Below are 21,370 nucleotides of genomic sequence, written 5' to 3'. Positions count from 1 at the left end.
GCTACCCTTGGTCAGCAGATCCTACCTGAATAAGGAGAATTTGGAAGGTGTCTGGACTTTGAAGGATGCATTGAATAAACAGTTTGTAAAGAGTCAGCAAATGAGCAACAACTGCCCGCTGCAATAGGGCAGTCTTTAAGGGACTGGGAGTGGTGTCAACCAAACACACAGATGAAAATATAATAGTGTAACAACAGTTGCCAAGAGACCTAGTAAAAATCATGGCCAAAAATGGAGAATGGCAATTTATATTGACAGAAAATCTCCATATGAAAAAGCTAACAATATGGACAAAATAGGCAGTGGGAGGGAAACAGCCACACAGGTCCAAGAGTGACTCCTTTGCTAGAAGAAAAAGAAGTAATTTAAGTGTGCGACATAAATATTCCTTCTCAATATTATCCTTGCCAGTATATCCTTACCGGTGTCCTTCTTCTTTGTTCGTGAAAGCTCATGCACTGTTGCACCAATATCATTTCTCAAGGACTTGATGATCTTGTCCAGTGCTGGGACATTCTTGCCTTCTAAGTTAATGAAAAATTCATACTCATCTTTGTTGAGACGGGAAGGTCGAGACTCAATGTGTGTCAGGTTTATACCTTTTTCCTGTGAGGAGAGATCTTGGTCACACAGGGTTTGGGGGAAGAGATATGACATAAAGACTAGCTAAAATTCGTGTCAGTCAACAACCCATACTACACAGTACAAATAACTCAAAAGCACAGACTTATCTCTGGTAGCCACTAGACTGAGAGTTTTCAGAACAGGGAGAGAGATGAAAAGGAAAACTGAGAAGTATGTGGGACTCACCCTTGCACATAGCATCAGCATAAAGACCATTTCTACACAAATCTTTGAAAAAGGTGACAGCAGGATACAAGTTGCAAATAGGATTTGTATTGTAAATGGTGACACCAGTACTGAGAGTACATACTGGGAACTTGTCTGTGTGGACAAGAACATTTCCACAGGATCAACACAAGAAATAGGAGTTTCACCCTCCTGTGAGAAAGTGATTGCTGTATTTATGAGCATCTTTAAAGAAGTTTGGAAAAGCAAGGAATGAACCATCCTGTGAGCTAAGCTTCTGCCAAGCCACTGTACAGTCACCTGCAAAGCCCCCTGCACAGCTTCCAGGGCTGTGAGCAAGTGTTGGGCAGAGATGAAACAGAAAACAGGGATCTGCACCAAAAAGCTAGCCCATGGTTATGGGAATACAAACATGGGTGTTTTAGGATAACAGAATCACAAAATTGCATAGTCACTGATGGTGGATGGGTCCTCTGGAGATCATCTAGTCCACACCTCCACTCAAGCAGGCTCCATGAAAGCCAGTTGTTCAGGACTGTTTCTAGTTGGGTTTTTAACGTCTCCACGGTTAGAGACTTCACAGCCTTCCTGGGCATCCTGCTCCAGAATCTGATCACTCTTACAGCACACACACACAAAACAAACAAACAAACAAACAAATAAATAAATAAATATTTTCTTTATCACAGAAAGTCAAATTCTGTCTCAACAAAGACCTTCACTGACAAGAAGCAGTGCCTCCTCGCTCTCAAGAAAGAAACTGTTGGCAACCATAGCCATGACAACTACAGCCTGTTGGTACCTGACTTCAATTGCTGCCATGACAACATGAGTAAAGCAATAGGTAACTAAAAATCATATTTACCCTGTCATTTAAGTGCAAGCCCAGGAAAATATAGCTCAGTTTAGCTAAACTCTGAGGTTTTCCTGAGCACTGTAATTCGAATATAAAAATATTATTATTTTTTTCTTTTGAGAAGAACCTTTTAAACAGATTTCAGTCAGTGCTGACCTTTCTTCAGGCTCCCACTGCAGCTGCAACCTTGGCTGGGTCAGTCCTTCTGTTCCTCGCAAGGAACAGAGTTAACCCCAAGAGGAAATTTTGGCCTGAAGAGCAACCCCAGAAGTGTCAGAGGAGCTGACACATGGTGCTCAGCAGCCCTGGAGAAGCTTCTGTTTTGCTGCTTTCAGGCTTGGGAAGACCCTAACCTACATGGGGTGAACTGACGGTCCGCACTGGTGTCAGTGTCAAACCCCTACACTGGGGTCAGGATTTCATCCATGAAGAAACGCTGCAAGGATCTATTTGTGACCTGCAGGGAATAAAGAGGGTGCGTTTTTTTCTCCCTCTAGCTTGAGCTTCTCAAGCACTTTAAGGTTTTCTTTGCTGCTCTCAGTGCTTGCACAGTGCAGGGGGGCATCTGGCTACCAGCAGCAAAGGCCTTATTCACTCCACCACAAAAGGCAGTTTATTACTTAGTAGGAAACAGCATGCATGTCATTCCTCTGTTTCCTGAGTGTCGCACGCTACAGATGAACTTAAATTGTTTGGCTAGATACCAATACAATAAGTTGAAAAGGTCAAAAGCGCATTCACCACCAACTGCTGCTCTTGAGAGATGCTGTCCTCGTGGGGCTGTCTGCAGGCAGAGAATGGCTGTCACTGTGCTGGGCCCCGAGGACAATTTGTTTTAGGCCTCCAAAGCCCCATTTCACAAAAGGACTGTGCATTGTACCCTCGTCTTGGTAAGGCACTGGGTGGTGGAGCGGCCGGGAGCTGGAAGTTCAAATGACTCCAAGCTGGAAAGCTTTGGGCAGAGGGCAGACAAGGAGGGGTCCCAGCCCCTTCAGCACGGCCATGCTGCAGAGATGGGTGCAGCTCCACGGGGCTGGCACCCATCCAGCAGAGCCATCCACAGAGGTGGAGAGTGGGCACAAAACACCCCCCTGAGCAAAGGTTGGGCCACGCACATCTAAGGGGGGGGGGGGGGGTGGTGTAAAAAAGAACTACAAACAAACAAACAAACAAACAGGGAAGAAGGAATTATGTAGAGAGTCACCTCTTTTTTTACACCTGGGATGAGCACGATAGCTTTCCTGCAGGGTGAAGCCATTTCAGCTGGTTATTCAAGGGGTGCTTGCAGCTCAGCAGCATGGAAAACCCATTATCTCCTTGTGACAAGGCTTCAGGACATAGCAGCAGAGCAGCTGAAGGGAGAACCCTTCTGGTGACTGTTTTTAAAGCAGGAATTCAGTAGCATACATCCCTGAACTGGTGCTCGCACAGAAGCACGCTCTCATACGCTGCGTATTGCTAATAAGCAATACCCAATTTCAAAATATTTATAGTGGCTCTATTACTAGCATTGCTTTACAAATCTCAATTTCATTCTAGTCCAACTACTCCATCTAGTGTTTAATCTTCATAGCTTCACATTATTCAAAATTTTTGTATCCTCAGTATTGCCAAATCGTGCAATTGCATCATATTTCTCAGAGCAGTCAATGTTTTATTTGAAGCTCCAACTTCTGGAGCCAAATGGTTACCATAGAAAGGTGGTGGGGGAATTTTTTAGTTTATTTGTTTATTTTGACCAGTTTTCAATTTCTCTGTCTTTTTAGTAGAGTTTGAAATCTTGACAATATATGTCCTCAAACGACAGATAATAAGAAATTTGAATTTATTTATTTGAAGAGACTTCATGATTTCTGAGTTAATTTTTGTTGATGAAACCTAACTCCAGGTGTTGGAAGATCTGGCCTGTCACATATTTGGGCTTTGATTTACATCCAAATTGTTAACACTTCTGCCTTTCCTATTTTAGAACTGGTAGAAATCAGCTGAGCCCAAGGCTTGAGATTAAACATGCCTTTGCTGAATCTGATCTATTTTGTTCATTACACCTGCAAAGAACTTGAAGCAGGTTGGTACTTCCCTGTTTCTGCTTAGGTTTATGGACTGCATGAAGGTTGAGTCTCTTGTATCCTGTGATACAGCCTCATACCTTCTGCAGTGCTTCTGTGTAGGTAGAAGGGTAGCTAGCTGCTCAACTTGTATTTAATTAACAGTGTGAACATCACAGAACAGATTCTGCTTTGAGAACTGAGGGAACATTTAGGAGTAACACTTAACCAAGATCACAAGGGTACAGTATTGGCAGATCCCTTGAAGTTATCAGAAGTCACTCCAAATTTCTTGTTTTGTTTTGTTTTGTTTTTTTTTTCTTAAAACCTGCACTCCTGAGGGTAACAATTCTCAGCTTTCATTATTTGAATATCCACATTCACTGTGTCTTTTATCACTCCCGGTTAGAAAAAAGTCTCAGGACATGCTCTCAGAGCTCAAAAAAAACCCCAAGTTGAAATTAAGCCTGTTTTGTGCAAGTCATGATTTTTCAATGAAAGGGTTTAACCATAGGGATGTTGATTCACAGCAGAGGTAACAGAAGACCTGGGAAGAGATTTCCCATTTCCCTGCCTACTGTTCCCCACAGCTGGACCTCAGCCTTGGCTCTCTCTCAGAGGCCAAGAAGCAACTCCAGCTTCTTCCCCAGATTACAAAGGAAGTGTCTTGCATGCAGCAACAGCCACACAATGGCAGTAGATCCCCACACTAGGGATATTATGCTACATCAGCAATCTTGTGCAGGTCACTGGCAACAAAAATTGGCTCCTCCCTCAAAAAGCTTAATGGCCTGATTGCTGAACAAGTTGTGTTTTCACAGCTATACTGGGAAACATTGTGTGGGGACAGGTACTTCCTAAAAATGTTGTGGGGTACTGCTTCCCATGGCATTTGTATGTCCTTTTGTTTATGCATTACTAAATGCTCCTGTACATGGTTGCTGAAACTAAGCAGAGCTATGAAATCCATCCACACACTGTTCATGTGAGCATTGTCATTGAGTAAGTTTGGCTTCATCAGGATACCCACATTATTACCAGATGAATATCAGCAACAGTGCTACAGTGCTGTTAATGAACATTCAGTGAAAACTTGAATGAAATCTCCCAGAACAAGGATTTACTCGCATTTCCTGTTACAAGAAATTGATGTCTTCTTTTAACCCTTACCACAGGCTAGTTCAGTGCTTCCCGAACAAGACTTTCAGAAGCACTGGTAGAAACTCAGTGCCTAATTTTCATAGATCAAAGAAGTTAGGAAGTCACAGAGGTGCCTTCAGCCACGGTTTACCAAAGTAAAGACCAAGACACCCATCATGTTCAGGTTTACTCTTCAAGGAACAGCTTCTCAGCTGAAGACAAAGTTTCCCCATCTTCTCCCTCACATCTGCCATGGTCTTCACTTCATGAACAAGCTTCAGGAGGCAAAGGGACCCAGAGGGGACCCTGCTAACAAATGGCTCCAGTGGGCAGCTGGCCCTTAGTATCTATCACTTCTCACTTCTTCTCCAGCCCTAAAGTTTGCTGTAAGATGTTCAGCACAATATAGCCACAAAACACTTGGAGTGGGACAAACAAAAAAGCAAACAAGAACATGTGGCACTCCACAGCCACCTAGCAAAAGGGCACTCCTCTCTTTAAAATCACGTCGTATCAATCACTATATCCAGGAGCCCTGCTCCTCTGGCCTAGGAAACAGGAGAGCACAGTGTGAAAACATTGATTTGAAGCACTGAGTTCAGGTGTAGTAAAGATGATCATAGCTGTGCTTATGCTTACTGTGGTGAAGAGGCATGCCTGGCGTGTTCACCTATCAGTGCAGGCACCTTCAACACACCCCCTGGCCAAAGTAACTGCCCGCCTCTCCTGATTTGGAAATAAAACACTGCCGAGCCAATACCTACCCAAGGGATGAAGGGATATCTGTCACTTTGGACTTTCTGTGGAATAAAGTAAGCTACTAAACAGAAAAAAGAGCACAGTCATCTTTGCTGGCTCTGAAAGCTCAGGGCCTTGTTCAGTGCAGGCTGTTACTCCCAGCCAGTCCTCCCATGGTGTAGTAATTTACTCTGAGAGTAGGAGTTCTACCTGATGCAAATCAATGGGGCAGCTTGTGAGCTAGAGCCCTACTGACTGGTAATAGCACTGGTGAAGGCTGGACCTTGTACTGAAGTCCTGCTCTGTTCTTGGGAAGGTCATGTCAGTGAAGAGGAGATGGAAGGCTCCTGTGTGATGATGGGTTGAGCAAATATTTAATATTTTCCTACGTGTTTGACACGTACTACAGCTGTCTGCTACTACTTGTAAATTAATCAGAAAAAAGACCTCAGAGGAAAATAATGTATTTATAAATTCATGTGGAAAAAAAATCAGCTCAAAGTAAGGGCAATCCTTTTTATATATTGAAATGCTTAGTTCTAGTATTTTGTATAATAAATTTAGATTTGGAAATGCCGATCTTTTGGGGGAAGACTTTTTACTTTTTTTTCTTTCAAAATGGACTTTTTCTTAAAAAAATCAAAAAAAAAATTATCTCAATTTCAATAAGCTTTTATCACTAGAGAAAATAAACATTTGCATCAATTGTAATCTTATCTTTCAATTTTGATAAGAACCCTGGAAAATTTCTGTCTGTTTCTGACCTGGACTTACACTCTGTAGCTTTCTTACTTGTCCAATGAATCAAAAAACATAACTCCACAATGACTATGATTTGTCTTCCTGATTTTAAGCATGATATTTTGTTTATATATTATGTTCTGTTTCAGACAGATGTTAATTCCAGTTTTGGCTTCCTAGATACCATCTTCTATAATACCATAACTCAGACAAACAGTGTATGGCTGCACAAAGCAGTGCCTTGGTTTACAGTGGGTCCTATTAAAATTAAGTCAGTGTAAAGACTCCGCTGATGGGTTTATGCTGTCTCTACAGCCACCCTCAAGCCCACAAAGAGGACAGATTTTCCCAAGCAGAACCCATAGGGAAGCCACATCCACACTGCGATGGATAAAGATTATGTATAAAAAGGCTTTTCAAGTGAAAATAATTGGGTTTGATTTAACCAAAAAGCAAATCTTTACCACATGCCAATATACATACAGAACAGCTAGTGTGAAAGGAAAGTCAATTCAGTATTAATGATTTGTTTATTGCTAGACATGACTGAGCTGCTGTTACATCTGCTTGTTCTTTTCAGAGGTTATGCATTAGTCCAACACTGAAACACAGTAGAGAAAATGAGTAAAGAATAAGAGAAACATAGACATAATAAAGAAGATTTTGGACATAAAGCCAGCAGACATAAGGAGCTCAGTACATGGAGGAGATTCCTCAGGGAAAAAAAAAAAAATCCTTCAATCTACATAGTCCTCACTTTAGCCACAATCTTGAGTGTAACTGGGACCTCAACAGAAAGCAAGGGTTTGGGTCTCTGAGCAAAAAGCAGATGTGAGAACAAGTGGCACTCTGTCAGCTGCAGGAGCAACATTGAGGGATGTTTGTGCAGGACAAAAAAACAGATTATTCATCAAAACACAATGAAATTCCCTTAAGGATGTCACAGTTGTAATTCTGGATGTAAGTCTGTGCCAGGTGCATGTGCTCCGTAGCAACTGGCCTTGTGCCTTCACCTGCCTGCATAGACGGCTCCCCTACCTTCAGTCCACCCAAAACAGGGGCTTACCCAGTTCATCCGGGCTGTGTTTGGACACCACTTCTTCCTCTGGGAGTTATGCCTCCTGATTGAACATGGATTACATCTAGACTGGGGAGCGGCCACGGAGCTTGATGTGCCACTGGTCCTAGGCCCCATTACCGATGCCTCCAGACCCAATTGCGGGGCCGGGCTAGAGCACAGCATAGCTCCCCTCGGGTTCTTGCTCCAGTGGACACCGGGATAGGAGCTGATGCCTGGCCTAGTGCAACCTCAGCATGGAAATGAGGCATGGGCAGGCCTGGTGGTGAGGAGGTACTCCTACATCCTGGGCAGGAACACAAGAGTGACAAGTTCTCCCAGAACAGCAGAAACTTTATTCCAGCTGGCAAACCAAGGTGAGGATGAACCTCCCCATATCCACATGAAGACTTGCTTTACAGAAAGGCAGCCTGGCTGCTGCTAGCACCATGAGGTCTCTGCTTCTTTGGGTGTCTTCTCAAACCCTCGTGTTGCAGTCTGGACCTTGCTTCTGTGCCTTCTTTGCTCTCTACAGAGAGGATTTCTTTTCAACACTTGCATATTTAAAGTTCTTTTAATTCTCTGCCTTCCCCCCTCATGGCCCAGAGTAGTTCTGTAGGCTGTCTAGAAAAAAGGCAAAATCCTCAAAGAGGAATCCTCAAAGAGCTGGAGGCACAGCCCTTTAATAACTCCCAAGTGCCAGCTGGGAGGAAGAAAGGGCAGAGCCCTGCTCTCTGCCTACATTCCCACGCCCGAGTGCCCAGAGACACCCTGACAGCTTGGGCAGCCCCAGCCATGGTCAGGACCAGGGAGGGTCCAAATTCAGCGTGTGTGGCCGGCCCTCAGCCTCGGCACAAATAGCTGTGGAGGTACGGCCCTCTGCAGGGACCAGCATCTGTGGTGCTGCTCCCACTCTGGGGAACAGTCTGATCGTATTTTGTGGCTTTTGTATTTTCCTTTTTTTCCTACTTCATGTGGCTGTGTGAGGCAGCAACAGCCAGAAGAGCCACGTCTCCTCCCTGTGCCACCCCTCTCAGACCTACTCACCGCATTTCCTCGGGCCAGTGCCAGTGCAGCGGCTGTAACCCTGGGGACAAGGCTGGGGTCTCCCTCTCCAGACAAGCCCACCAACAGTGGGTCTGGACCAGCTCCTGTAGCTAACCTTGTTCTCACAGATGATTTTGTCAAGCAGGGAAGGGATACAAGAAGAAAAATCTTCTGGAAGTCTTCCGCCTTGTCCCCATTCTTATCTTCCTTTCAGAGCAGAGAGGGCATCACCTGCGTATCACCACCTTCCCCAGCTCTGCTGTAGGTGCCTCAGATCACAAAGTCTGTCCCTCTGAGACACCATGGTCATTGCCCAGGCGGGAAAGAGTGGAGGTTGTCTCAGCCATGTAGGCCCATCACTTACACACATGACAAGGTCCATCCATTTCCCGACAAGATTGCCAACAGAATTCCAATCTTGCCCAAGAGCACCTATGCCAGGCCTTTTGAAACCTGTGTGCTGGGGGAGGCTGCAAGTTTGCCCAGGAAGAATTGGCCTCATTGGGGTGGGAATCCACCTGCCCAACAATGCAGAGCTCCTAAAACTGAGCTTTCACCCCCACTGTTGCCATCAGAGTTGCAGGGGAAAACAGCTTGCCTAGTTTGGGTACCTGCTTTGGGGCAAGAAGAGTTACATCCTAGACGCAGCTACTTCTCTCCCTCCTACACCAAACCCCATACAGAATTTTCCCTTAGATCTGGTAATAATTTGCTTAGTAGATGGCAATCCATGTAACAAGAAATATCAACAGCCTTCCTTAGTTCATTTACACCTACTGCCAACATACAGACATTTTGCAGAACTGTGTTACAGTAGTTAGTTCACAGATTTAGACCAGCTCTGCTGTCATTAGCATGAAATCTCCTTTATCTTAATGATTCAAATATGGCCTATAACTCATAATTATTTTTCATTTGTACTAATAGTGCACAAATCTTTCATTTCCCAGTCAGTTCAGTTTATGAATGGAAAGTATGCAGACCACAACTTATTACACTGTAGTACAGACAGAACTGCTTTCAGGCACAACTATCACGTGATGATGTTTTTTTTAAAAAAAAGTTGCAAAACCAATATAACAGAGTGTGGGAGCACAGAGTATACAGCTGTATGTGTTGCAATACAAGCATGCTGAATTACAAGGATTTCATGCTTTTTAAACAACATCCATGACATCTGGGAAATATTTCTTCAAGAATAAATAGGCACACAATGTCCTGAAAGGTCAATGTCTCCTTTTATCCCCTAAAGCTTTTCAACTCAGCCAGTTCATGAGTTCCTTGGGAGTGAATAAACTGCAAAATGCTGTCATTTTGGTGTTGTTTCAGAGGTACCCTCTGCCCCCTCTGTAGAAATACCAATAGTGGGAGGTGGTGAGTTTGTTTATATCAGATGCACTGAGGTGGACAAGAGCTACGAGGACAGTTGCTCCCTCCAGTAGAAATGCTTCATGTCCCACCGCTCATGTTCAGGTTATATTTGCCTTTTTATACTATATATATACCTACTCAAATGTCAACCCCAGGTTATGACCTGATTCACTTCTGCATCTTATTCTGGCAGTTACAGTGGAATACTTCCTTATAAAATGTAGAAAAATTTTTTTTTCATCCTTTTGTCGGTTAAAGGTGGAGGTTTTAAATTAAAAGCTTGAAATCTAACTTTTCACTTAAAAAGGCAACTCGAGCTCCAGGACTTTAAGTGATTTTAACTTCAGAAAAGATACAGTTCCTATTTACCCGATTATGGCAATGAAACGGAATTAGCAACGTGATGATAAACACCCTGAGCAAATGTTGCTGCAAAGGAAAAAATTAAAGACATGGTCGGGTCTCCTGAAAAAAAAACATTTACCTCAAACGTGCGCAGAACTTTAGCCAGTGCCCCGACTTCTTCTTTCAAAGAGAATATCAAAGAAATCACACCATTTTTATTTGAGGGCTCTTCAATGTACATAGATTCCTGAAAGAAAAGTACAAGAAAATCTTTAAGTTCACCCCAGGGGCCAGGTTTGCCTTTCTCCACTGTCATTTTGCACTGTATCGGTGATGTAGAGAGGACATACAGATGCTTTCAGAAGGAATCAAGGCAATTGTTGCTTCCAGGAGCAGGTCTGGGGCTGCTTTTATTTATCATGGTAGAGGCACAAAACCCATTCTTGGAAACTATGTCCCATGTGTGAGGAAGGTATTCAAAAATGGGGGAAAAATAGCCTAACTCCATTTCAGCCCTGCTTCACTTCTCAGGTGTATCAAGCTCAGGGAAAACTGGAAGCATTACTGTACTTTGGTTTCAGCTATGGTGAAAGATCTTCAAGCTTCCTTTTCATTAATGTGCAGGATTAAGAAGAGCAAGGTAGATGAGCTCTGTGCAGAGATACAGGCCGTGATCTGCATTTCCCTTCAGTTCTGTTTGCATCTTCCAGGTAACATCAGAAGAGGTGGTATTCACAAGAGGGATATGGAAATTGGTTTAAAAACAAAATAAGATACCACCACCGCCCCAAAAAAAGGATGGGGGAGGAAATGCTGTCACAAATTTTAAATCTTCTGTAAATCCCGCAGTGATTAAAGATTCAGTTAGAGCAAGATGTGTTTTCATTTATGTTTGTTCCTGAGTCTTACTGATTTTCTGTTCTGCAAATTCCGAAACAAAATTTCCAGTACTCCCAAGCAGGAGGAATGTTTATTTTAATTGTTTTCATGGTTCTCATTACCATAATTTTTCACAAAACCTTGGTTACATAGGGAAGAGCTATTTCACCACTTTAGGAAGAGGAAACTGAGTCATGGAGTGGGGCAAGTTTTTCAAAATTACCTGGGTACCTGACATGGAAGGTAACGGCCTGCTGATTTCCAGAATTGTTTAACTTTTCCAATGTCAGCATAAATGGGCTAAAGTTGTGCCAGGGGAGGTTTAGGTTGAATATTAGGAAAAACTTCTTTACTGAAAGGCTTGTTAGGCATTGGAATGGGCTTCCTAGGGAAGTGGTTGAGTCACCATCCCTGGAGGTCTTTAAAAGACATTTAGATGTAGAACTTAGTGATATGGTTTACTGGAGGACTTGTAAGTGTTAGGTCAGAGGTTGGACTAAGTGATCTTGGAGGTCTCTTCCAACCTAGATGATTCTGTGATTCTGTAAATCTGAAGCACAACCACCACAAACTTTTGGAAGTCACAGTAAGATCTTATTTGTGTGTTGTTTGTGGCCTTGGGCAAATCACCCCTGGATGGCATTTCAAAGATCACACCAGACAGCAGCAGCACAGAGGGTTGTAACAGAGGCTGATGTAACAAGTCCTAGGTCAAGGCCTGACTCAAGGTATTCACCCTTTCAATTTTTCTTTATTAAGACCTACATTTTCAGTCAGAGTCCATCCCCATTTTAGCTATTGCTAAATTTAACATATAAATCAGAGCATAAAGAGTCTCAGTTCCCAAATATTGTCCTTAGAAATAGCAAAAGCAGTCTTTGTAGCAGACAGATTAATAATGAAATCCGGCTGCCCAAAAGCCATAAAACTCTTGATGGGACTACATTTTCTGAGGCAATGTTATAATGAACTGCCTTTTTTTTTTTTTTTTTTGGTAAAATAAATAATTCCTGATTCTTAAGGCTGTCTTTTAGGGTGCTGCTAATGTGAACATTCATTGCTGGAGTCTGACAACAGATTTTTCTACCTAGCTTTATTTCCAGTGGTCACACACATTATCTAAATTATTTCCATCCTTGCAGGGAAACTCTGGTGGGAACTGTAGTAGAAATATTGGTATGGACCAGAGAGAAGATTGTCACCTACTCAACTGTGCTATGTCCTGGAGCATCTCCCTGTTCTCTGTTTTCTCAGCCAACCAGGGAGCTGGCCTCACTCTTAGCTGGTAGGGACCAAGAGGAAAAGCAGTCAGGAATGGTGTGGCAGCTGGCTAATGAAAGCCTTTTGACATCTGAAGCAACCACAAGGGAAACCAGTGACAAGAGTCTGTCAAAAAGTAAAAAAATGTCAGTAGCCTGGAAATTTTATGATAGTGTAACCAAAGCTGTCATCTGAAATTGTGATCCTGCATGGCTTTGCTGTTACGATTTCTCCATCTCAACAAGTTAAATTCACCCTAAGGACAGAACTGAGTTATTCCAGTGTCTGCTCAGTGGACCAAGAATTTGGTTTTCATGGTCTGCTCTAGAAATGTTTTAAAAGACTTGTAGTTACATGTTTTTAAATGTTCTTGCCAAGGCATTTCTCATGGACCAGCTTCTGTTGCAGGTTGTCTTGACTCTGTGTGACAAAGGAAGAATTTGTGTTTTGAACATCGGCAGAGGATAAAATACAAGGCTCAAGTCCTACGAGGTAATTTTGATATTAATTAATCTCTTTATACAGTGATAGATTCTCATTGGTCACTAGCCTTGATATGCTGAGATGGGCCACTTTTAGGCCATTCTCACTCATTTTCCCACTCTTGCAAATTGGTTTATGTTGTGCTAAAAAGTTGCAGAAGGCAGTAGGCACTAATCCTGCAAACATGATGACAGTTGCTTAACTTTTTGCACATCTGCATGTGAATGTAGATCACTGGGATGGTCTTTGTACAAAAGTCAGTGCATGCCTAAGTCTGTCCACAGAGGTGGAGGCTTTCAGTGCAAGAGGAAAGAAGACTAAAACCATTATTTTCCTGACAGGTACCCAGATCTTATCAATATGTATGGAGGCAATATACATTAATAGACACTGGAGCCAACACATCAACACAAACGCAGGCACTCACATCTATTGCTGAGCTTTTTGTCATATATATGCATATTTTTTAACTGTTGATCATGGCTAATCCGTTCTCAGTCCGAATTCTAATTTCTTGTCTCTCAATCTCTTATATAGAGATGAAATGCAGCTTTGGGACAATTCTACTCTTACTACTGTGATTGTGATTAAGAGTTGAACAAATTGTTTCATTGTCATTGAAACACTGTCTATATGACATGCATATCTGACCTGTAAGTGTATAAGAACCAGTTGACAAATACAGACAACCATTTCTGGACCTAGCACAGTCTCTTACATCAGTGATGTGTAGATGCAGGGACAGTTTGCCTGAGTGCAATGCAAATCTATGTTCTTAATTAACTACTTCACACAGAGATTGATATTGTCTTTCTGACACATGGCAGTTTGGGAGGTCAATAATACAGACCTGTCAGCCTTCAAACTCATTTCTGAGTTGTTTAAACATTCAGAGTGAATTCCAACACTGCTGAAGCTAGAGGAAGTTTTTTCTGTAGTTTCAGAGAAAGTAAAATAAACAAAATAATATAGAAATAGTATAGAAAAAAATGGAAAAAATGTTTCAATGAAAATAAGATTCTGAAGTTACTCCTAAAAATTAAACTAGTTTCCAAGCCATTTAGAGTCAGTTTCTTAAGGTAGCTAGATGCTCAGCTCCCACAGATCTCACTGGGATCAAGCAATTAGACAACTTGGAGAAACAGCAAGGTGGAACAGTAGCGTATCTCTAGGGGAGTTCAGCCTCAGCACACGAAGCAGTAGGAAACCAGGCTTCCTTGGCTGCTCTGTACCTAAAAAGATTTGTAGGAAATGAAGCCCGTTTTTTCACATCTTCCACAGCTTGTCCCCAGCTTCAGAGGCATTGCGCAGGACAGAATTCAGTCCTAATAATTAACCATGCTGGCCTCAAATTACGTCACTTGCTCCTACAGTATCTATAGTGCCTGTAATCGAAAGTCATGGGTTTCAGTACTTTCCTGTATTTTCCAAAACAAAGAGTTCAAAGTAAGTCAGTAAACATCCAAAAAAAAAAAAAAAAGTGGGGGGGAGGTAGAATATATGTCAGAGTGCTAAAAGTTAACAAATAGCTCCACCAGAAGAGTGCATAATTTCAGCAGCTTTCCCTAAATAGAAGAAGACAGCTTGCTCTCATCACACAGGTTTAAGAGACCTCTAATTATCTGCTGCTCTTTTCCGCTGCTTCTTCTATTTGCCATATATGCAAGGATACATTTACAGAGGTCCCCTGACCCTGATCTCTTGCCTCTCTTTCCTTTCCTCTGTTGAAATGTTTTCATTTTTGCTCTCACCGCACATCTGTGAGTACAATTAACTCCAGACAAGCACGCCGGCTGCCAAAGGGGACAATGGTGGCAACCAAGCACCACAAACGGTTGAGACAGACGCGTTGTTTCCTCCCATCTTGGACATCTTAGAGAATGGGAAACAAGATTTGCAAGCATGGGGGGGCATGGAGGGACTCCCTGTGAACAGCAGGCACACAGGCCCCTCAAGCTTACCTGGAAAGGGTCGCCGTTCATCTTGCAGTGCTGTGCGTCCATGTTGTGGAGGCGGCAATGCCCACACAGGGAGGCTGCGGGTGAAGCCTTCTGACCTTACTGTGGTGGCCAGAGCTCCGTGCAAAGGTATTTAAAGTAGAGGAAGCGAGGCAAAGCCATCCCCTCCTCCAGCTCCCTCCCCCCAGATGCTGTGCCAAGAGGGCGTTCTCCCTCCACGCCCCCCACCCACCCAGCCCTGGCACACGGACAAGCCAGCCCCTTCGGTCCCCCCCAGCATGCAGCGGCACTCCAGCACATTGTTTCTATCTGTGCCCAACGTGGACAAGCAGCATGCTTTGAATTAGCAGCCTGTCTTCCCCAGATCAATGTCAGCCGCTGCTTTCGTTCCTGCACGTCAATGCTTTGACTTGGGTTCAGACTTCCCTCTCATCTGTTCCTGTGGCTGTGTGTGTGTTTAGCAACCGGTGGGTTTCCCTTCCACGTGATGGGAGATCAGATGTTCTCCAGGAACCTCTCTTTGCGTGCCAGACACAGGGCACAACTCAGCAGCGGCTGGACTGTTTGCCTTTTAGTGAGGCCCTTTGGGCTGCATCCAAGAGGTCAGAGAGCAGGGGACAGCTCCACACACCAGGCACTGGAGACAACAGAGGCCCAGTATAAAGCATTAAACAGGTGTTAACTTTGTGAACCTTGCTCTGGAATATGGATCTCAACATGGAGAAAGGGAAGGAGGTAAAGGAAGAAAAGGAGCAGGGAGGAGGCAGAAGAAATGCAGAAGGTGCACATGTGTTTTTAGGTATATCAACCATGGAGAGCTACAATGGGAAGAGGGGGAACATGAATGAATTTGGAAATGGTTAGTAAAGGGTTGGTACAAACCAGCCAACACTTGGTTTGGAAAGAGTCACCAGAGAGATTGAAGGAATGAAGGAAAGTTATAGCCTGATACTAGAGGGCAGGTGAAAAGGAAAAAAAGAGAATGGTCAAGATCTATTTTGTTATTTGGAAGGCTGAAGTCTACACCAAGACAGGCTATGTCACGGCAGGTAATCTTGCTGCATTTTTCTGATGAAGATAAATTCTGTGGAACAGAAGAATCAGCCCTTCACAGTTATTTGAGCCTTGAAGGAAACTCTACTGCATGCTCAGAACAAATTCAAACTGGTGAATTTTAACCAAGACTTACCATGAATTATTTGTAATTATGAAATCCAGTAGCTGGAAATCTGATCAGTAGGGAGCCACTTGCAAGAATCTTAGTCCAAACCCATGTTCAACCCCATGACCATCAACTCAGAATCCAGCCCAGTGAAATTATGCACTGTATGATGTACATCTGCAGTAACTCAGAGCTTTGGACACAAAACATACATTTTTCAGAGAAACTTCTTGTTTGTCCATCATATGGCCATATGCACTGGTAGAAAGTGACTTTCTGAGGTGAACTGCAATGCTATATTATGGGCTAGCAGCCAAGGTAGGCAGCCAAATATGATATACACGTGCCACCCTGGACATTGCTGGCACCAAAGCATCAGGTTGGGGCAAGGAGAGATGGTCCAGTAGGTGAAAGGCAGCTTGACCTTGTTACCTGCCAGCAGTACTAAAACTACTGTTTTTGAGCTGTTCAGTCAGCAGGTTCACTATGGAAGGCAACGTTTTGTGTCCCGTGTTTGTGCATGCAGCACCCAGCAGAGTTCTGTCGATGATAGGGGCATTGAAGGCCACCTCACAAAAAAAAAAAAAAAAAAAAAGTGAGATGAGGATGGTGATAACACTGATTATAGTAGTCCCTGTGTAGGGCAGGACAGCTTCCAGTAACTGTTCTTGTTTGCTTTTTGCTTTGTCCACGTGCCATGCCTCTCTACACGGTATGTTTTTCAACTAGATTTTAAAACACTTAGATACATGTCCTAAGTCTGACCAAAATAGCTATGTCATCCAAAGTCATAATCTGTTTTTTCAATCATTTGTGCCTTCCTTTTTCTTTGTTTTTCTCTTTCTACTAATATTTGTTCTTTTTTTTTCCTTCTCTGAGGCTTTCATATGCACTGAGTCTTTTTCCTTTCTTCCATCCCTCTCCTCCCCTTTTCTTATGTTTTGCACTTTCTGTTCACTCTACCTTGACAATAAAGACAAGGTAAAGTGAAATACTAGATACACTAAATATTGCTCATGCCAAATCCTTGTAATTTTTCTTGACTCCTCCCACACACTGTTTTTTTATTTATATTGCAAGCTTATCTCTTATTCTTATTGCTACATAATCATAATGATATCCCTAGTGTGTAGCCACTGGTTTACTGTTTAATCAGCTTGGACCTTCAGAAATTGCCTGGTAGCAAAAGACACTGGCTGAGGGAAGCAAAGCTCCTTCTTGCTAGGAGGAATTCCCAAATTCTCTTGTTTTGGAGCAAAGTAGTGTGTGAGTTTGTGTGTGCATGCATGCACAAGTTAGCATTCACTCCAATGCCATTGCAGCATGAACACGATTGCATCAGTTCTGGTTACTTTGGACCGTTTCTGAATCCAAATTGCCTGAGCTCTCTTTGAAGACGTAGTTCAGCCTACCAAGTGCAGGTTCTTTGCCCCGCCGTGACATTGCTAACTGGAATTTCCCACTTGCATTTCAAGTTGCCCCACAGCTCTGGTTCCTCAGCCCCTGGGTGAGCACCTGAGCCTTGGGCTCTGCTGGTCCTGCTCTGGGCTCTTGCTGCAGCACCATGCAACCCCACTCCTTCCCTTCCAACCATGTGCAGGTAGGCACCGATGTCCCTCATTGCCTCCATCTGAAAATACCTTCCATCCCCCAGAAATGCATACCCCACACACAGCCATTCCTGGCTGTGCTGCTCAGCCACAACTAAAAAGGCTCTTTGCACTGAAACTTGGCTGGTTCCCTGGACGGCATGCCGCAAGTTCAAAGGGCCACAGACTTTGGCTGCTTTTCAGACTGCTTTCTCCCCCTTCTGCCTTTAGGCAGCGTTTGGAGAGCAGCGGCTTCCCCAGAGCTCTGTGTTTTCTGGCTTGGGCAGGGATGCAAGGACACCAGGACTATCCTCGACTTGCGGCTCCCTGCGGGTTCGGGATGTCCCCATCGGGCTGAGAGAGCAGTGAGCGATGGAGAGGGGCTTTTCTAGAAGCTGTTGAAAAATTCCCAAATGAGGATTGAATGAGGGTATGTGAATAAGGCAGAGGGGTGTCCCCGATCGATGTTCCCTATGGATTTCCCAGAGGTCTCCCGGTGCTGTAGCTCCCCTTAGGCACCAACCGAGACTCCTATCCTCCCACCCTCCGGCTGCAAAACCTCCGGGCCATGTTCCCCGCTCCTGGCAGAGCCGGGCTCGCCACCCGCTCCTGCAAATGCCTCGGGCTGTCCCCTGCCCAGCCCCGCTACCCCCGCGGGTGGCCAGGAGGTGGCACTGTGTCCCCGCGACCGCGGCCGACGGGTGCAGGACAGGGACGGGGACCGGGATGGGGACCGGGATGGGGACGGGGAGGCGTCTGCACCCCCGTGCCGCCGGGGGGGGTCCGCCTCCCAGACTGCAGCACGCATGACCCCAACCCCTCTCCATCCCGCGGACGGTCACCTCGGAGGGGACAGCCAGGGGAACCCACCCCTACCGCCCTCCGCTCCTCCGTCCAAAATTTTCCTGTCCAAAAAGTGTGTGTTGGCGGGGTTGGGCGGCGGGGGGCCGGGGGGGGGGGGGGGGGGGGTGGTCAGCCCGGTGTGATTTATCCCGGCCGTGATGGACGCGGGACGCGTGGCCGCACAATGGGGCCACCGGCGGGCCACGGGCAGCGCTCGGCGGGCGCGGGGCCGGGGGCGGCAGCGCCCTGCGGGACCCGCGGAGGGGACATCGGGGACGGGGACGGGCTGGGGTGGGCGGCTGGGGTGGCTGCTGCTTTTTTTTCCCCTTTTTCCCCCCCTCCTCCTTTTTTTTTTTTTTTTTTTTTTTCTTGCAGCCCTATATGCAAACTGTCACTTCAGGTTAGCACAAGACCTGATGTAGCTCATTAGCATGAGCTGTATCTAATATGCTTAAAACCTCTAATTATTTATTATGCCCTAATTGGCAGCCCAAGAAATGTCTCCAAAGTGATGAGGGTTCATCCCAAGGCGCCTTTTCGAGAAGAATTCAGCAGTGTCCCTGGTCAAACGTCATTTTTAATTCTTCATCGGTGCCACAGGCTTTATTCCTCTGGTACACGATATAACACCAGAAAACTCCTGCAACTTGCTGTCCCAGGAAGTAGCTTCCATCCACCCTGGGCAGGACGGGCAATAATTAGTCACCAACATGTTTTAATGCTCAAAGTCCTTCTTTCTTTAAAGGCATGCGTAGAAAGAGACATTTAAGTCTATCAAGTATGCAAAAGTGTAGGCAGATGCTCCTTGAAAATGACTTACCCAAAGGAATAGCCACTGGCAAAAATTGCTTTCCTGCCTCCTAAAAGTAGGAAAGTTTTGAAAATTATATTCACATAGACACTGTTTCAAAATAAGTTCTCCACTCTGGGGTCCCCCGCCCCCTCCCCTGCCTCCTAATTGCCTTTTTTTTTTTTTTTTCCTTCCAAGTCTGTATTATGTTTCTTCGGGTTGCGCCAACTATTTATTTATCTTTATTCTTTCCCTCTTTCTTTTCATTCATTATTCTCTCTCCCCCTCTTTTTTTTTTCCTTGTGTGTGTGGCTTCTCGGTCTGATCTGTAGCTTGTTACCACCCACTGCACGCTCTCTCCTGCAGCCGAGGTGTTTCTATACAAACTTCAGCGTCCAGTTGTCATATTAATTATTACACTGAGTAATGACTGAAATAGTCAAAATAAGGGGAGACTCAAGAGAGCTTTTTCTTGCTGCTCAAAGATTCAGCAAAGAAGCCTTGCAACAAAGCACTAATTGGTCCCCAGAAATACTCTGACAAGGCATGGAAGATAGGTTTCATAAAGCCCAGCAATTGTGAAGGGGAAAAGATCCTTGAATAGACCCCACGCTTCTTTTCTAAACTCTCTTGCTGAGCAAAAAATGGACTGCTTCTTGAATACTGGACTGATCTTGAATGCTATACCCAGCAGAGAAAAAAATGCACCATTTATTGTAAGTTTTTTTCCAGCTATTCATGTGTTCTATGTGGAGAATAAGCTGGTTTTGTTTACCATGAAAGACCTTTTACTTTATTTTCACTCTTGGGGGGGAAGCTGGAAGACGGGGGGGGGGGGGGGGGCGAGGGGAGGGAGAGAAACACATGTGCCCAAATCCAGACGAGCTGCCTACTGTAACAAAATGGAGTGTAACAAATCCTACAGAAGTCCCGAATGTATCGATTCTTTGAAGATCTATATAGATTAACGACTTTCGTTCTGCCTTTCCAAGACAGCATTTAATCATAACGTAAATGGCCTTTAAAAAAGAAAAGGGGTGAAAAAAAAGCATACCAAAGTGTGTGTTTTTTTTTTTTTTTTTAAAAAAAAAAACAGCAAGGACTTCAAAAGACCTCATGAGTGTGGCACACAAAATTTAGGCACATAAAAAAGACGCTATAAAGTAATGACAATTCAAGATTAAAAAAAGAAGAAAAAGAAAAGGAAAAAAATGAAGAATAAAAAGGGGAAAGCCCAATAAGACCAATGAAAAGGGCTAGAGCTATTTATCATTATGTTAGAATTAAGAATTTCAAGGTGCAGGTGCAGGACTGTGCATACAAGTGGGTGGAGGCTGGGGACCCTGAAACAATATTTATTATCTATAAACCTGGCAGCCCCAGGCCCCTTACTCTGCGAAGTGAGCAGATCAGAGAGATGCCAAGATTGGCATTACCTTAGACAACACGAAGGATGAGCTTGTTCCTCTGTGGCAGCGGCTGGAGAGGGACATGCTCAGTAAAGGGAGGAAAAGGCTCTTCCCCCCATTGCCCCCAGGCCCAGGGAGCCAGGGGAGAATGGAGCTTTGGAGGTGAAATTACATGCAAGTTATACGTGGTGACCTCTGGGACGCATGTCTTTTGCCTTTTTAAAAGCTCTTGTTCAGAGCCTTCTGAGACTCAAGAAAGGGGGACCCAGAAATTCTGGTCCCATTTTGCCATTTGGGGAAAAGGGCAGGAATTTCCATGCCGCAGTCTTTTCACACTAGTTCTGGCAGTGGACTACTCCGTAAGTATTACTCTACGTACATATATAGTCTACATGGCTGCAATCAATTTGGTACTTCATTTTCTGATCTCTGTTGCCACTTTCTAATGCCACTGGTGCATTGCTGTTCTCTCGCTCCGCTAACATCACAGCATGAAGCTGATGATGCAACTGCTACTTCCAGTGCAGTGAGGTCAGACAAGGGATGTCCCTGACCGAAACATCCAGAAGACTTGGAACTGAGAAGGGAGAGCTCCCTATGCAGAGAGCAGTACCGAATGCTGCATGCCAGTTGTCCTGCCCAAAAGAAGATAAAATCATTTGGTAAATTTGGTGTTTGATGAGACAGCAAGCTAAAAATTAGAAAGATACTCGGTGACCATTCAGGAAAACCCTGAAATAAACAGCATGACAGAAGTTAGACCTGACACACTCTGTCTTTTTCATCATGCATCTGCATTAAATGGTGCCACGCTAAAATCTGCTAAGTTGGCAGGTGCATATTA

The 21,370-nt window shown here is 44.3% G+C and overlaps 2 protein-coding genes across 4 annotated transcripts in view; both read right to left on the bottom strand.

Moving 5' to 3' along the window:
- The window catches only part of PAH (phenylalanine hydroxylase), a 40,522-nt gene extending 25,392 nt beyond the window's left edge, over positions 1-15,130 (bottom strand). Inside the window, exons 1-3 of the mRNA XM_080558750.1 lie at positions 14,737-15,130; positions 10,293-10,400; positions 423-606 (exon numbers count right to left, since the gene is read on the bottom strand). Of these exons, the coding sequence (XP_080414876.1) occupies positions 423-606; positions 10,293-10,400; positions 14,737-14,778 (334 nt within the window). The 5' untranslated portion in view covers positions 14,779-15,130. The remainder of the gene's footprint in view (positions 1-422; positions 607-10,292; positions 10,401-14,736) is intronic.
- Positions 15,131-18,482: 3,352 nt separating this feature from the next.
- The window catches only part of LOC308179187 (uncharacterized protein), a 198,516-nt gene continuing 195,628 nt past the window's right edge, over positions 18,483-21,370 (bottom strand). The window contains exons 16-17 of one of the 3 annotated variants that reach the window (XM_080558990.1): positions 19,148-19,187; positions 18,483-19,005 (exon numbers count right to left, since the gene is read on the bottom strand). In XM_080558990.1, the coding sequence (XP_080415116.1) occupies positions 18,905-19,005; positions 19,148-19,187 (141 nt within the window). In that variant the 3' untranslated portion in view covers positions 18,483-18,904. Of the gene's footprint in view, positions 19,188-21,370 lie in introns of all 3 variants that reach the window. The other 2 variants (XR_013940213.1, XR_013940212.1) reach the window with 2 other exon arrangements.

This window comes from Anser brachyrhynchus (assembly GCF_964034855.1).
Source record: "Anser brachyrhynchus genome assembly, chromosome: 1".
Classification (NCBI taxonomy): Eukaryota; Metazoa; Chordata; class Aves; order Anseriformes; family Anatidae; genus Anser; species Anser brachyrhynchus.
This window is presented reverse-complemented; position numbering and strand designations above follow the sequence as displayed.